Source organism: Podarcis melisellensis (genome assembly GCF_964234715.1).
Source record: "Podarcis melisellensis genome assembly, chromosome: 8".
Taxonomy (NCBI): domain Eukaryota; kingdom Metazoa; phylum Chordata; class Lepidosauria; order Squamata; family Lacertidae; genus Podarcis; species Podarcis melisellensis.
Window position 1 is genome coordinate 41,039,835 of NC_138540.1, and position 15,459 is coordinate 41,055,293.

General features: G+C 47.1%; 2 protein-coding genes across 7 annotated transcripts; both read right to left on the reverse strand.

Moving 5' to 3' along the window:
* Window positions 1-115: 115 nt before the first annotated feature.
* Window positions 116-8,542, reverse strand: CDK10 (cyclin dependent kinase 10). The gene is made up of 14 exons (XM_081922931.1): window positions 8,384-8,542; window positions 7,463-7,535; window positions 6,919-6,990; window positions 6,705-6,807; window positions 5,841-5,922; window positions 5,296-5,363; window positions 5,066-5,118; window positions 4,873-4,942; window positions 3,770-3,829; window positions 3,466-3,589; window positions 2,663-2,802; window positions 1,902-1,954; window positions 1,711-1,823; window positions 116-422 (listed from the first exon to the last, which is right to left on the reverse strand). The coding sequence occupies exons 1-13, from the start codon at window positions 8,489-8,491 to the stop codon at window positions 1,729-1,731; spliced, it is 1,101 nt and encodes a 366-aa protein (XP_081779057.1). The 5' UTR covers window positions 8,492-8,542; the 3' UTR covers window positions 116-422; window positions 1,711-1,728.
* Window positions 8,543-11,404: 2,862 nt separating this feature from the next.
* On the reverse strand, window positions 11,405-15,416 carry SPATA33 (spermatogenesis associated 33). Of its 6 annotated transcripts, none has more exons than XM_081921070.1 (3): window positions 15,293-15,416; window positions 13,094-13,243; window positions 11,405-11,712 (listed from the first exon to the last, which is right to left on the reverse strand). In XM_081921070.1, exons 1-3 carry the CDS (start codon window positions 15,330-15,332, stop codon window positions 11,510-11,512), a joined length of 393 nt encoding a protein of 130 aa, XP_081777196.1. In that variant the 5' UTR covers window positions 15,333-15,416; the 3' UTR covers window positions 11,405-11,509. The 6 variants fall into 6 exon arrangements, with proteins under 6 accessions (XP_081777196.1, XP_081777198.1, XP_081777195.1 ...); XM_081921072.1 differs by having other exon boundaries at window positions 15,243-15,400; XM_081921069.1 differs by having other exon boundaries at window positions 13,094-13,246; window positions 15,293-15,383.
* Window positions 15,417-15,459: the final 43 nt, after the last annotated feature.

The window sequence follows — 15,459 nt, forward strand, 5'->3', positions numbered from 1 at the left end:
CACTATATATAAGGCTGCCTCCTAGGGAACTGGCATCTCCCTCCCCACCCTCCCAGTCCTTCTAAGGCTCACAGCAGCTTTAGTATTCACCCTCCAGGCACACTACTCAAAGACAGCAGCGGCAAAAGACTTTATTGAGACACAGTCCTGGTTCAGTCTTGGGTTTTGCCCGCAAATAAGGGGCGGGATAAGGGGCTATTATTCGGCCCTGCGCTTTCCATCATGGGAGAGTCGAGCTGATAATTCAGGAGCTTCGGTGCAGCTTGGCAAACCAGCTCCCAGTTGGTAATCAGTGTCTCCCAGCAGGGGCACCTGATTCCTATGAAGAAGGTGGGAGCTGTCACGACACCCTCTGTAGGCTCCTGGCTCTTTGCCCCGACGCCGCTGGCAGCAACCAGCACTGCCTCTCTTCAAGCTCTGCCCTTTGAAAGAGAAACAGAAGCACCACAGTGCCGCAATTGTTTCAGATTTGTTTTTTTTGCACTCAGGCAATAGCAATTCTGCAACCATGGAGTTGGGAGGGGCTGGAAAGGTTATCTAGTCCCAGTGCAGGAAACCCCCTTCTAGGGCATCGGTGGTCTCTGCTTAAAAACCTCCCTGAATCTTCCCTAAGCATCATTTGCTGCTGCTTTCAGGATCCAGTATTTCAAAGGTGTTTTCAAAGACTTCATGCTATTCATATGCCCCTTTTGTTTTAGCAAGGGCTTCAGTGCAACCTGCTTCCTGATCCCAGTGCATGTCATACTCCTACCATTCATCAGCTAATGGGTGGCTGGAGCACACCTTGCTTCAGCAAAGGAACAATCAGTAGCTTCTTTTAACACCCTATTGTTCCTTTGAAGCCATATTGGCAGCTGCTTCAGGTGTGGAGCAGGTGGGCATGGTTTGCTAGGAGCAGCACAGAAGGCCAAAGTTGGCCCATGGGCCACAACATCCGCACTCTGCTTTCAGCTTCCTGTGGTCATAGCTGTGTGAAAGCACATGGGAGACTTAAACAGCAGAGAATAGTGGAGCAGCTTCACCTTCATGAGACTCCTAGCTGGCTACATTTCTAGGTTAGTGGTGGGGAACCCCCAGTTCACGGGTCTAATCAGGCCAAGCCTCCACACCTGACGAAGCCACAGTCACCTGCATTGCACCTGACATCATATATCGCATCTGGTGTCAGGTACGTACAGACATGGCCAGGCTGAAATGGGGTTTGCAGGCAGTGTTGACTAGCTGATTGGTAGCTCCTGCAAAGCTGTGCATCTGTCAAACGTGGCCACCTACCTGTCAATCACCTCACATAACAATGGCATTATTATAAGGTTGAAGTGACCTCTGCTTCAGAGTACGGTATCTGACAAAGTGTGTATTACACACAACAGCTCATACCTTGAAAGCTTATATTTAGTTGATCTTAACAGTGCCACTGGAATTATTTAAAAATATTTTTTCATCTTTTTATTTATTATGATCAGGAGACCAGTAAGCCATCTACTCAACTAAGGGGAGGACCATACCTGAGTGGTAGAAAATGCCCCGGGTTCTATTCCTGGTGTCTGGAGGTAGAGCTGGGAGACAGCTCTGCCTGAAAACTCTGGAAAGCTGCTGCCAATCAGTGTAGAGTAGACAACACTGAGCTAGATGGACCAATGGTGTGGCTTGGTGTAAGGCAGCTTCCACTGTTGTTAAGTGCACTTTGCTCCAGCCCTCACCCGTCCTTACCAGGAGCAGTGTGCATCCTCAGGGCCGACTGCGCTTGCCTGTGCACTCTACACTGGGGGCAGCCCTCTTGTTGCGATGGTGCGGGAAGGTTGGCATGAGCTCTGGCTCACAGGCTGGAAAAGGAGGGAGAAGATGAATCAGGTTGTGGCGGCAGCCCTGAGTGTGGGGAAAGGAAGCCACAAGAGACTTACGCAAAGGCTTCTCCTTGAAGTAGGAGCTCTCCAGGCAGTCACCAGCTGTCGCTCTGAAGAGGAAGAGACATGAAAGCAAGGGATGAATTCACCTTTCACTTGCTTATCCCTCTATTCCACCCCAAATTTCTGGCTTAGGAAGGCTGTTCTGCAGCGGCTCCACTCTTCATTCCTGAATGTGCCTCTGCCAAGCCAAGGGCTCTGGCCAGAGGATATCACAGGAGCAATCGAAGACAAGCAAGCAGGCACCCACCTTATAGCTAGCTCATTTATTCAGGGATGCAGCTAGTCTCTCCCGGGCAAGGAAGGGCTCACATCCAGGAACCTGTGCCTTGTACAGTTGCACTAAAATTACACGCAGGGTCCAATCCATCCTGCACAGGATTTCGATTTCCTGCTGTGACTACCTGCTGTAGGTCATCCCCCTACGCTGTCTCTGAACCTGCATGATCTGCTTTCAACTGCTCTGTCCTCCACCAAGTTAATTCATTCCTTTGGAAAGCTGCAGGAGCACTCCACTGCATGTAAATCTGCTGCTTTTGTCTCTCTCATAACCTTGCTGCTGATTGGTTTAGATGGATGACCCTGAGAGCTTCTGTATTTTGACTGGGGATGGAGAAAACACTTTTGCCCTGGCTAAATTTTAGTTGCCTTTTTCTAACTCTACCTGTCTGGGCACCGATCAGAATGGCAAAACAGAATTCCAAAAGGCAGGCGCATCGCAACAACGCCGGCCTCTTTCCCAGCCTGGGCCCAGTTACCTTTTCTTGGGATCGTACATAAAGAGGAAGTTGAGGAGGCGAAGGCCAGCCTCCGACAGCCAAGGGAACTTGTGCTTCAGGTTATTGTACGGCTGCTTGCGCAGGGTGTACTGGCTCACCAGTGGCAGCTTGGAGAAGCCCTGGAGGTGAGAAGGACACAAAGGCACTAAATAGAGCATTTGCCTCTAACATATGGCTTAACTTGCTTGCAGGAGCCATCTAAAGAAGGGATAATCAGGGATGTGGGGGGGAGGGGGGAAGCGGCACATGCTAAGACCACCAAATGTTGATTTTACCATTATATTGTACTGTAAGCTAGTTCCTACATACACTCACACTACTTTCTATCCATCCAGACAGGAAGGCATCATCAGAGTTCAAGGACCCATTTCAGCCAGCTAAAATTCAAGGAATGTGCAAAGCAGAGCTGGTGAAGGGTGTGGCCTGGGGAAAGTGGGTGTGGCTGGGGAAACTCTTAAGGGCCAGATAGAGAGACTTGGAGGAGTATATTTGATCCTCAGGGCCTGATGTCCCCCATCCCTGATCTAATGCTACAGCCTCTCAACAGTGCACCTGATCTCCTCGTATCTTACTGCAGCCTGCATTGCATGGGTTGATGGGGGTCGGACTGCAGGTAAGCAGCCATGCCTTTGCATATGATATTGGGCCAGAGGACCTTTCCACCACCTTCAGTGCTGCAGCCCTAAGGGAAGGCCACATAAGAGGCGGCACAAAGGGGCAAAACCCAAGCAGCAGGAGGGAGCAACAAAGCAGAGGTGGGATGAGGTCTGGGGAGTACTCACTGGCCAGATGGTCTCATTGGGCGTGCCCAGAAGCTGCACAATCATGTCTATCTGCTGGATCTCAGAGCTCCCAGGTAGCAACGGCTTATGAGCCAGCAGCTCTGCCAGGATGCAACCCACCGCCCTGCAGGGAAGACTCACAGTTAACACGGAGAGGCTAGCAGCTATTCCCTCCACCCTCTCAGGCCTAGGAAAAACCAATTTGTCCACAGAGGCATGAATCCAGGCCTCAAAAGATGCATTTTTCCTTTCTGTCCTCCTAATGCGTGGGGGATGGAGGAAAAGAGACGTCTTCTTCCCTCACCACATATCTATGGCGGTGGTCTGTGTTATTGTCCCCAGAAGCAGCTCAGGGGCTCGGTACCTGGAAAAGAGGGGAGAAAGTGTTCCAGGGAAGGTCGATGTCAGCTCACAACGGCTGGTGCATTGAGGGGCTGGAATTCTGTAATTTGAATTCAGCAGACAATGGGCGTTTCCTTAATCGGAAAAAGAGGGGTCTTTTCCTGTTGCAAAAGCCCCAAACCCTTTTCTCCCTGAGGGCTGCACTTGGTATTGGGGTGGCGGTGGGGGAGGGGAAATCACACACACGCACCCTCCCTCCTCTTTCTCACACAAGAGGCAGAAGATGCACAAACAGAATCTCATTGATCCCCTTTGCACATGTTCCTGCTCCCAAGCATAAGGGCAGTGAATCTCCCTTCAGCCTGTCACAGGCAGCCAAGTGATAACGAGGGCCCTGAGCGACCAACGGTGGGACACAGGGAAAGACTGCACATCCTGCAGGTTGCCCACCTGCTTCCCTCGTCACATTAAACCTTAGTTAAAAGAAACCTCTTGTTAACATGCTGCTGCTCTAAAGTGCTGCTTTGTTCCTCGTCTACTGCTGGCAGCTCTAGGAGCAACAAGCCCTAAGCCTTGGCTTGGTGTGTTCTGAACCAAGGCTTGTGATTTGTTTCTCTCCAAACAAACCACAAGTGGAAGCCAAAGTTTGTGCCTGACCCATGAGTCCAGGTCTGCAGATAATGGCAAGCCAGATGCTGTTTTTTCCTTCCACAATGCTATAGGAGATGTGGAGGAGGAAAGTGCATAATTCTGAGCAGTGGGCACCAGCACACTGCTTGCTGAATGAGGCCCCTATATGTGTCAAGAGCATGAACTCTTGTCCTACTTTGGCTCTGGTCTCAATCACATTTCCTAAGTATACATGTCAGGAAGGTGTGGAGTCTTCTTTCTATGAGCTCCATTGCCGTGCCAGGCAATTATTTTGAGTTGGTTTGGTACCAAAACCATAAGGAAGCAGCCTATCTGTGAAAGCAAAGCCCCTTTCCTCCTTAACTACCCCCTCGCTCAAAGGTAGTGATTGTGCAGGAGTGTTGATTAGTCAAGGGATGCTCAGAGTCTACTCACCAGAGTGTGACAACTTTGGGAGTCATGGGCTTCAGGGGGACCCTGTAAGCACGAGCCAACCCAAAGTCCGCTGCAAGAAAATAGGAGACACTCAAGGTCAAAGGGCAGGTCCAACTGCATTACAGACCAAGCAGGTATGTGCCTGTGATGGTGGAAGTCATCAAGGGAGGCCAGATGTTGGCCAAACACTCACCCGTCTTTACACAGCCTTTGTCAGTCATGAGCAAGTTGGATACCTTCAGGTCCCTGTTGTTGGAGGAAAGAGAGGTTCACCAGGGGACAGACAAAACCAAGTGCAGCCCTTCCCCAAATCCTGCTCCCTTAAGCAGCCTCTCTCCCACACTGACACAGATAGTAGCAGGCCTGCAAGCTATATATTGATCCTAGCTCCAGTCAAATGCCCAGTCCCTGCTCTTCTCTCACCTGTGGATTATGAAGTTTTCATGCAGGTACTGAAGGCCCTTGAGAACCTGGAGAATGATACACTTCACCTGCAATGGGTTGGAGCAAATTAATGGGGCATCATTAAGAAGTCATCTCTCTTGCATAAAACACACGTTACTTTGTTTTGTGCCATATTCTGCTCTGGGGTTCAAAGATCCACAGAAAGGCAACACAAGAAGCTGAAAGGATTAGTCTTATTGAACTGACCTAAAGCATACTTTACCTTATGGGCCAATGGTCTGTCTCAATATACGGCAGCTTCCTATGATATGGATGATGCCCAAATACCTCAGCCCAAATTAACCAACCAGGCTACTCCTGCTTTATCTGAACACCTACATATTTTGATTCTTTTGTTCATGCTTTACTTCTAAAAAGCACCTTCTTGTCTTTCTTCCATCTCAAATTTGGTCACAACCGTGCCTTGGGTTCAACAAACTGCAGCTTTTTATGACATCTCTTTCATTCTGATGAAGACAGTGATCTGAACAATCAACACAAGGCTGCTACTTTCCCCATCTCACCTGAGCTTCAGAGAAGGGAGCCTGCATGTTCTCCAGGAGGCTGGCGAGGTCCTGCTCACAGTAACCCATCACAAGGAAAATGCTGCAGGACAAACACACATGTTTTCTTTTCTGTAGTTGGAGATCTATCTACCCAAGAGGCCAGAGCTGAGCAGAAAGAAGTGGTTTAAAAGACAGGCTCTTGACTGCTTGAGTCATATTCTGGAGGCCACAATGCCTTGGAAACCATGCTTTGCTTTCAGAAACAAAGCAACCCTCCACCCCCAGCCTCCTTTATTCCTGCTAACCTCCATCCTGCTTTGTGTGCAAAGTTTTGTATTTTTATAGTTTGTATTTTTTATTTTTTTTTAAAGATTATATAAGCCAGCCTCGGCATTCAAGAATAGCTGATGTAACTGCAGTGGGGAACCTCTGACATACAGGTTGAATAAGACTCGTCCCACAACGCCAACTGGGGCAGCTACCTATAGGGCAGGTAAAGATACAATTTGCACCAAGGTCCTGTGCCTTTGCAACTTCTGCTAATCATCTTATGGTCAGTGCCTACAAAGTCCTGTGCTTTTCAAGTGCCACCTATCAGCTGATTGCCAGAACTTGCAAAGTGCTGTGCTTTTTGCCTGTGCAGTTCTAGTTTCAAACAGCATGAGCAAAGGAAGATGCTATTACAGTGTCAGGTGTTTTGACAGGTCCACTTGTCAAACTTGGCCCATGGGAGCAGTGAGGGAGGTAAAGCTCTTGACCACTGGCAAGATCCAGCTCCCCATCTTGGGTGACATAAAATGGCAGCTTTGGGGGACAGGAACGAAAAGCCTCCTGCTTGAGGTAGAGGAAAGGTTATGGGGACAGGAAGGGCCTGGTCAGTACCTCTCCAAGTGATTCCCCACCACCACTTCTTTCAGCTCCACAATGTTGGGGTGCTGGAGCTTCAGCAACAAGGTGATCTCTCGTAGGCTGCTGATGGGAATCCCTACAGGGAGAAGTAGCACATTAAGACGACAGTGGGCAAGACTAAAAACAAAGTATATTTCATTGAGCCAAGACCAGCAGGGATGCCTCAGAGCTCTCCCATTCTGCTCACCATCTTTCTCTTTGTCCATCCGCACCTTCTTCAGTGCCACAATCTCATCTGTTTGGGTGTCCCGGGCACGATCTGTAATGGCAATGCAATCAGAGTTCTGTGCCTGGGGAAGCCACTCTCCACCTTCCACTCCCCCAGACAAGCTGACGTAGAGCTGGGAGCGCTCCTGGACTCAAGTGCCAACTCAAAAGTTGCCTCTCATCAAAGTGGCTTTACACAAGCCACTTTCCCACCTCCTTTCTTGCTTTTCCACCTGGGATTACCATTGTCCTAAATCATATAGTGTGAAAATGTCATCAATGATATTTATGCCTGAAAAATGTACATCTATTATCGCTGGAGAGATTTCAAAGAGAGCTGGAGAGGGTGTGTGCATGGCCAAGATCAGGGAGCTGAGATTTTGCATTCCAACTACACCTGCTTAAGTCATAGCATCAAGGAACAGACAGGACCTTAACAAGCTCTGGGGCCACCCCCTGTGTTCCAGATTGTCTTGGGTCACACACAGCACCAGTTCTTGAATGGTTCATGTGGCAGCACTCACACACAATGCCGTAGGTCCCTTCTCCAATACGATTGAGTTTCTCGAATTCCTTCACACTCCGACATCTTCCCAGCTGAAACAACAGATGGGTCACAGAACTAAGTCCCTGCTTGATTCCTGAGGAGATGCTGCTGAGGATCCTGGTCATATAAACAAAGATCATTACATCATTCCCAGGCGTCTCCTTACAACTGGAAGATGGTGAATAATATTATTTCTGCTTCTTTGCACAACTTTTTATTGTTATATAATGTAAAATGGTAGAAATTTTTAAACCTGCTTTTCAATAAAAAAATCCCCAAGAGTGAGAAGAAAATAACAATAATAGCACAGCTGAATAATACTTTTCAGTGTTATGCAGTAACTGCACATATAACTGACATATATATAGCCATGCAGAGCAACCTCATACACATCCACTTGGAAGTAAATCACACCTTACCCACTTATCCCTCCTGGGTAAGTAAGCATAGGATTTAGCAATGTCTTCAATGCCAAGGTTGCAGGTTCGATCCCTGTATGGGACAGCTGCATATTCCTGCATTGCATTGGACTAGATGATCCTCAGGGTCTCTTCCAACTCTACAATTCTATAATTCTATGGAAATTATGTCTACGTGGAATGAAAGTCGCGCATGGTTTCAGTATCGATAAAATATGCTCGGGGCAAATAATCTCACGACCCACAGTCAGCCCCATTAGCATGTGCCAAGGCCACATTTGCACAAGCAATATTTGCACGTTCAGGGCTTAATACACGCACAAGCCGCAGCTCTTCCGCGGATGTTTCAATGTAGGATTTGCAAACGCCAGAGAATAAAAACCCTGCACACCCCCAGCCCCGTCCGCCCTGCAAACACACAAGAGGGGCGGGGCAACTCTTCCGCCGCAAAGTCTCCTGGGAGTTGTGGTTCCACTTACCCTGTGTCCTTGAGGTACCGTGAAGAAGCCGCCACCGCCGCCGCCGCCTCGGAGCCGCTTCAGCCGCAAAGTCTCTGACTCCGGCTCAGCCGAACCCGCCTCCGTCATGGCCGAAGCAGAGCGAACTTCTACTTTGCCCACAGCCACTGCGCATGCTCAAGCCACTTCCGTACAATTACAGTATGAACTTCCGCACAGAGCCCCTAGCAACGGTTGCTATGCGAGCCCTTTGCCCCGAGCGGGAAAACGGGGGTACGAAAATTGGACGAGGGGGAGAGAAAGGAAGGATCCAGTCCTCCTAGATTAGATTGAAGAGGGGGGAACACACCTTTTCTAAATTATCATTTTTTCTGCATAGCGTTCTAAGTGGCTTACAGAACATAAATAACAAGTTCCAAAATTACAATTATTGTTATTGTTGTTGTTATTCATAGCTGTCAACTTACAGATTTGAAAATAAGGGACCAGCAGCCTTGAAAATAAGGGACCAGCAGCCAAAATAAGGGATTTTAGTCAATCAGTTAAAAGGGACCAGATAATTTTGGAGAGCAGCGCCGGTTTTTAGCCCTTCGTTTCCAGAGGTTGCTGCTCAAGACACCAGCTGATGAAACACTGCAATTAAATAACTACAAGCAGCAACCACTTTTCACGCAAAACAAAGTCCAAGCTACGAAGATGCTGCTGCAGTTCTGTATCTTTTCTCTCGTGGTCCATCTGCAGCTCTCAGTTCCATCAGGTGGGGCAGGAGGAAGGGGGGGGGAAATAGCACTTGAAGTAAACCCGCAGATCAGACCATCTATGCTAGTCTACCACTACAAATCTATGGGAGAAGCGCTTGCGGTCCTTCCCTTGTAGCCCTTGGAACACATGCCCGCGCCTCCGCCTCCTCCTCTTCCTCCTCTCTCTGAACTGCTTTCTCTATGGTTGCCCTCGCTCTCCTCTCAAGGCTCCTCATCAATTCATAGACCATGCCAGTCTGCCCATTTCATTCGGGTCCTTCGGTGGCACAGCTGCAGTATGGCCTAGCGGGAGTGGGAGCGGCGGTGACGTGCAGAGGGGAGGCCCCAGGCAGAGACGCTCAGTTCTGCGGCTGCAAGGAGGGTGGTGGCGGAAGGGCCCGAGGCTCCCACTGGTCCCGGCGGGGAGGGGTTCCCAGGGGCCGAAGCTGGTGAGAGGAGGCCGGAGGGGGGTGGGCCGGGCAGCCAAGCAACAGTTGGAGCCTCCCTCCTCCCTGGCTGGCAGGGAGGGAGGGAGAGGAGCTGCTTCCTTTGAAACCCGGGAAATTTAAGGGACATCCATCAATAAGGGACAGCAGCGGGACATGGCGCTGGGATAAGGGACTGTCCCTCCAAATAAGGGATGCTTGACAGCTATGTATTATTATTATTATTATTATTATTATTATTATTATTATTATTATTAGCCTTCTAAAAAACACCCCAAAACTTTAATACTAAAGGTGTACATAAGGTAATATACAGCAAAATACAGAGCCGGAGTTTAGATGCTTTGCAATTGGTAGATGGCGTTAGGAAGAATGTGATGCTTTAGCCCACCTGGGCTTTCATTCTCCTCCAACCATCCAATGTCTACAAGGAGAGATGCACCTGTCAGAAAGATGCACCTGTCAGGATCGAGACTACAGTCACTGTGGCGATAGTCATCTAGGCCATGCAAGGAGTTGCAGTGGAACATTATGTGTTGCAATCCTAAGTGGCTACTCTCTGCTCCATTTGACCAAGCCTGTGATCCTGGCAAGGCAAGAGGGGCCAGGAAGCATTTCACCAGAAATAGCAATGGCTGTAGCTGCCATTCACAGAGTGTACTCCCCAGTATTGCTTTCACTGGTGCAACAGGCACTTTTCTGCGTGTTGGGTTTCATAGCCACACCCACAGTGCACGCTTACTCTGTACTGTATGATGTTGGCCTGAATATATTTTGTAGCATTTATTCTAATATTTTAAATTGCAAACTGTCTTGGCTGAAAGTTTGTACATAAAAGTGATAAAATAAATAAATGAATAGTTCTCTCCCTCCCTACACTTAAGGTGCCTTACTCTTGCATCTCCAGTTAGAGAAGTGGGGGTTCCTTTTGCACCATTGTGTCTTCCAGACATAATAAGATGTGTTCCCTTTTTGTGCCAAATGCCCCTTCATCAAAGCTCTCCCTTCTGTGCTTCACCTTCACATGAGAGCAGGGTGATGCTGCCCACGCCTTATCTGATGAGTTGTGGGTGTGATGAAAGGATTTCATATACTGTGGTCAGTGTGCAGTGTGAAGGTTCTATCACAGATATAATTTTCATAGTAGTTTAATATAAGGATTTAAGAGCCTTCTGGATCAGGCCAGTGGCCCCTCTAGTCCAGCATCCTGTTCCTACAGACAGTGGCCACCCACCTGTTTGTGGGGAAACTCAACAGCCAATCCCTCTTTCCAGAGAACTATTGTAGCTTTGGGAGGGAAATAGGGATCTCCTAATGATTCTCAGCACCCTTAACAAACTACAGTTTTCAGGATTATTTGGAGGAAGCCATGACAGTTTAAAGTGATATGATACTGTTTTTAATGTATAGTACATGTGGAGCCTATGTGATTATAGCAGTTACACGTAGTTAGGCTAGTTGGAGGAAGATGTGGGGAATTTAACAAAGGCTTCAGCAACTTCCACAGAATATGCTCAGAGTGGATTGCACCTTATAACTACACTATACCCTCTTCCAGGTGTAATCCAATGGATCTCCCAAACCCTTCATGACATATTTTGCCTGGACCTTCCTTTCTAGGAGTGCAGGTATGGCTGAGATGTTTCCCCTGCTCCAACAATACTAATCACCCATGAAGATACTGGTCCATTATTGACTGGGAATCTTAAAACATTTACCAAACATATTTATTTGGAAATGAACATCCATCATCAACCTCATTTATATTTGGCTAAGCTTTGCCCTTCCTCCTCCTCCTCCTCTTCCTCCACCTCCAAATGTGGGAGGTGGGGAAAGTGAAACCATGAAAGGATTCATTGTGGTGGGATTCCCATTTATTGAGGGGGGGATCCAGGACTGGGCTGCTAGCTTCCCTAGATGGTATCCATCACACTGAGTGCTGTTGACTCTCCACTGTGCACTCACTGATCTCTGCTGGTTCTATAAGCGTCTACAGTGCTGGGCTTCGTGTGTACACTATACGCGCCAAAGTCTTCAGTGTCCCGGATGGTTTTTGTTTCGGGGATTTCATCAGTATAACTGTTCAACAGCACTTCCTCCGAGGGCCCAGTCACAATGATCTTAGGAATAAGCCTTTTCTTCTTGGCAAGTTTATCAGTAGATACTGCAAGGAAAGAAGGAAATATCAAAGTGCTGCATACTGGGCTGGGGTATGGACCTTCCTAATATCAAAGGGATGCAGCAATTATCTAAGACAGAACTTAGTATTTCATTTTCAAAAAGAGCTGCCAAGGCCGAAATCTGCAGGAAGACTCAGCTTCTGACATGAAACCTCCTATCGGATCCTAAGTGTGATAAGTCTAGTTAAGACCTGCTGTGTTTGTTCCCTCCAAGGCAGGAGCAGGTTAACTTGGTATGATCCCACTCTCACCTGGCTTACTCCTGATCACTCTCAATGTAGGTCAATGAGGAAGTCAGAGAATGAGGAATATAATCAAGAGGCTGGAAACACATTTCTTTGATGGTGTTCTGACTTCATGCTAGCAGTTTAAACAGTAATACTTCTTGGCCCTTCCTTGGATACCGGGGGCTGTCATGATGAGCTCTAGTTCTTCAAAATGTACCACTGCACCACTGCTACCAAGGCCTCAATAAATTTAGTTTGCTTCATTTCCAGCTGAAGAGTGACATTGACAACCCATATAACTGGAGGTGAGGTGATGCCCTAATGATGAAGAATAATAGTTGCACCAGGACTGCAGAGCTGAAGGGAAATATGATTTTGTCTCTGCCATCGGCCAGGGAACAAAGGGGAAGTGGCAGGCTGCACCTCTGCCCTCCCAGAAAGATTGCCCCAGTAAGGTGAAGACTGGGCCAGAGAAGGAGCAGCTGCAGAGTATCTTTGTGCTTCACCCCTCCCTCCTTCCCAGGAGGCTCCAACTGCATTTGCCCTTGGAATTAAGTGGGTAGCACTCTGGCCAACGGGCAAAGTGCTGCTGGGTTGATGGGGGGAGGGCTGGGTATTATTGCACTCTACTGCAAACCGCCTTGAGAATCTTTCAGTAAAAAGCAGGGTATAATTTTTTAAAGAAATAGTAACCATTTCTCATGGGTTTTTTTGTTGGTTTTTTTAAAATACTGTTGCAGACTCCAAACCCTCGAGATAAGGTGGGTTAGAAAAAATACCCTTATAGCCTATGTTGCTAGATGCATGGCTTCACTATGTACACAGTGGTACCTCGGGTTACATACGCTTCAGGTTACATATGCTTCAAGTTACACACTCTGCTAACCCAGAAATAGTGCTTCAGGTTAAGAACTTTGCTTCAGGATAAGAATAGAAATCTGGCTCCGGCGGCACGGCGGCAGCAGGAGGCCCCATTAACTAAAGTGGTGCTTCAAGTTAAGAACAGTTTAAGAACGGACCTCCAGAACGAATTAAGTACTTAACCCGAGGTACTACTGTATCTACAAAGGACTACTGAGAACATGCAAATGAGATATGCCATTGCTGTCACTATGACCCACTGTTCTCCCTTCCTCACCTTCTACTTGCATGGGATGTGGCACAGGCTTCTTTGTTGGTTTACCCGATGTTGAAGGTTGAATGTTTCCATACATATGCTGGCTCTGTTCCTGGAAGCTGGGCTTGGGTTCTTTGACCTTGCTACCATCTATATTTTTATGAACATGAGCTGCTAAGGAAAAATACAAATATTAAGAATGGAAAAGGAGACAGGTGTAGCTCAAGGGTAGAGCATATGCTTTGCATGCAGAAGGTCCCAGGTTTGGTTCCTGGCATCGCTAGGGAAATGTCCCCTGCCTGAAATCTTGGATTGTTGCTCACAGTTATAGACAATGCTGAGATATGTGGACCAATGGTCTGACTTGGGATAAAGCACGTTCCTATGAAATTAGGGAAAAAACCCCTATATAGAACAAGCAATCTTTTATCTTGCCATTTGCTAGCTCTTTGCCAAAAACCAGCAGCCAATCAGAACATGAACACCTTACAAGATCAGACTGAGGGCCATCAGTGATGATGGGAGTTGTAGTCCAGCAGCATCTAAAGGGTCACAGGTTCCCTGCTCTAACAATTGCATTGCCAGGCACTGGCTTAGCTACTTCAAGGAACCCATAAGCAAGCCATGAAGGGAACAGCCTTCCTCCCTTGTTGCTTCCCCCTAGGAAGACTCTCTCTGAATGTGGACACTCCATTTAGCTGTTGTGACTAATAGCCATTGATTGACTTCTCTTCCCCCACAGATCTATTTTAAATCTAATTGTCATTCATTTCCAGCAGATCTCCTCTGAAATCAAAGTAAGTTGTACACTTATTCCCCACCCCCTACAGTGTTTCAAGAGGGTTCTTTGTGCTACAGATATTATAGAGGGCTTACCCAATTGATGAAGAAGACAGAGAGAGATCCAGAACAGGTTAAGGATCAATAACATGGGTGCTTCCAGGCTAAAACCTCCCCCAAATAACTGTGATGCTAAACAGGTACAGAGGCATGCTACAAATCTGCATGTGCTGATTTATGCATATATATGCAAATATAGGAATTATTAGAATTTCACAGAAGCCATGCTAATTAGTTTCCCATTCAGAAAACAAACATATCAAGCAAGACCTGCTGATCTGGTTCTACGAACATGACATTCTAATTGTCCTCATTGAACTTTAGCTTTGTTTGTTTTATGATAGTGCTGTTAATTTGTTTCCTATTTATTGGCCTTGTTTTTATGGATTCTGTAATTTGTGTATATTGATATTTTTTTTCTGTAGATTTGAATTATTAGTTATTTAATTGTCTCACACTCTGATACTGAAATATCCAATGAAGAACAGAATGTATAAATGCTTAGGTCATGTCCACACCATACATTTAAAGCGGCCTCCCCCAACAAATCCTGGGAACTGCAGTGTTTCCCTCACAGAGCAATAATTCATAGCAACCTTTACAAATTACAGTTCCCAGGATTCTTTGGAGAAAAGCTTGTGCTGTAAATGTAGGGTGTGTTAGAAATAAAAAATAAAAATGAGAACTTGTGGGATGTTGGACTTTTTATCCAATCTAGTTAGTGGATGGGATTAGGGACAGAGAAATGAGGGTGGGGAAGAGGCAGGCATTATCTGACTGACTGTTCTTTTGAACTAAGTGCCTGATTCTTGGCATATTTTCTGAGAAGAAATTCCACCAATTTCTGCAGTACTTGCTTCCAGGACCAAAGCCTGAAGATGATTGTAAATGTGCAGCAGAATGAAGTGGTAATGGGGTAATACAGGGGAATGTGCTACTTTTTGCTGCAGGTAGGGAATCACATTTCTGAATGGTCCCTGACATTAAAAAAAACCTGTCCCTGCATATAAAAAATTGGCAGATCAGAAAGGAGATTGGGATAGAACCTTTCTCCTTGATGTGTTTGTGTTCTTACTTGCAGAGGGGCTTTCACAAATGTTATCTCCTACTTGCAGCCTGAAGTGGTACCATTCATTCTACCACTTCAGGATCCTACCCCCACATCCTGCTGCCTGTGTAGTGTCCAGGCTGCCTCAATCTCATCCAAAATGGCATCTCTCAAAACAAAAGGAGTAGCAACTCTCCTCCCCAACCCACTTCATTTACAAGTCAAAGCCCTTAGGCTGGCTTGACTTCATTCTCCTCATGCCAACTGTTACCTGGCACTAACCTGAACCCTTCTTGGACATCATTCTGTAAAGAGGAACAAGAACATTTTACCTCCTCCCACATCTTCATGCTTGCTGTGAGACCCCCCCATAGATGAGCCTACAGTCCTTGCTCCCCCAACATTGGCACTACTCCATCCTTGATTGCATTGTCTGGGTCCTTTTGTGACTCAGCACCAACCAGCGCCATCATCATCAAAGAAGCAGCACACCAGATGC

Coding starts and splice junctions, on each gene's coding strand:
- CDK10 (XM_081922931.1), bottom strand. CDS start 8,491: ATGACGGAGGCGGGTTCGGCTGAGCCGGAGTCAGAGACTTTGCGGCTG. Junction 5,364..5,840: donor CTCCCTTCTCTGAAGCTCAG/GTGAGATGGGGA, acceptor AACCCATTGCAG/GTGAAGTGTATCATTCTCCA. Junction 1,955..2,662: donor ATGTACGATCCCAAGAAAAG/GTAACTGGGCCC, acceptor CTTCCTCTTCAG/AGCGACAGCTGGTGACTGCC.
- SPATA33 (XM_081921067.1), bottom strand. CDS start 15,310: ATGAAGATGTGGGAGGAGGTAAAATGTTCTTGTTCCTCTTTACAGAAT. Junction 13,247..15,231: donor AGGGTTCAGGTTAGTGCCAG/GTAACAGTTGGC, acceptor ATTTTTCCTTAG/CAGCTCATGTTCATAAAAAT. Junction 11,713..13,093: donor ACATCCCATGCAAGTAGAAG/GTGAGGAAGGGA, acceptor CTTTCCTTGCAG/TATCTACTGATAAACTTGCC.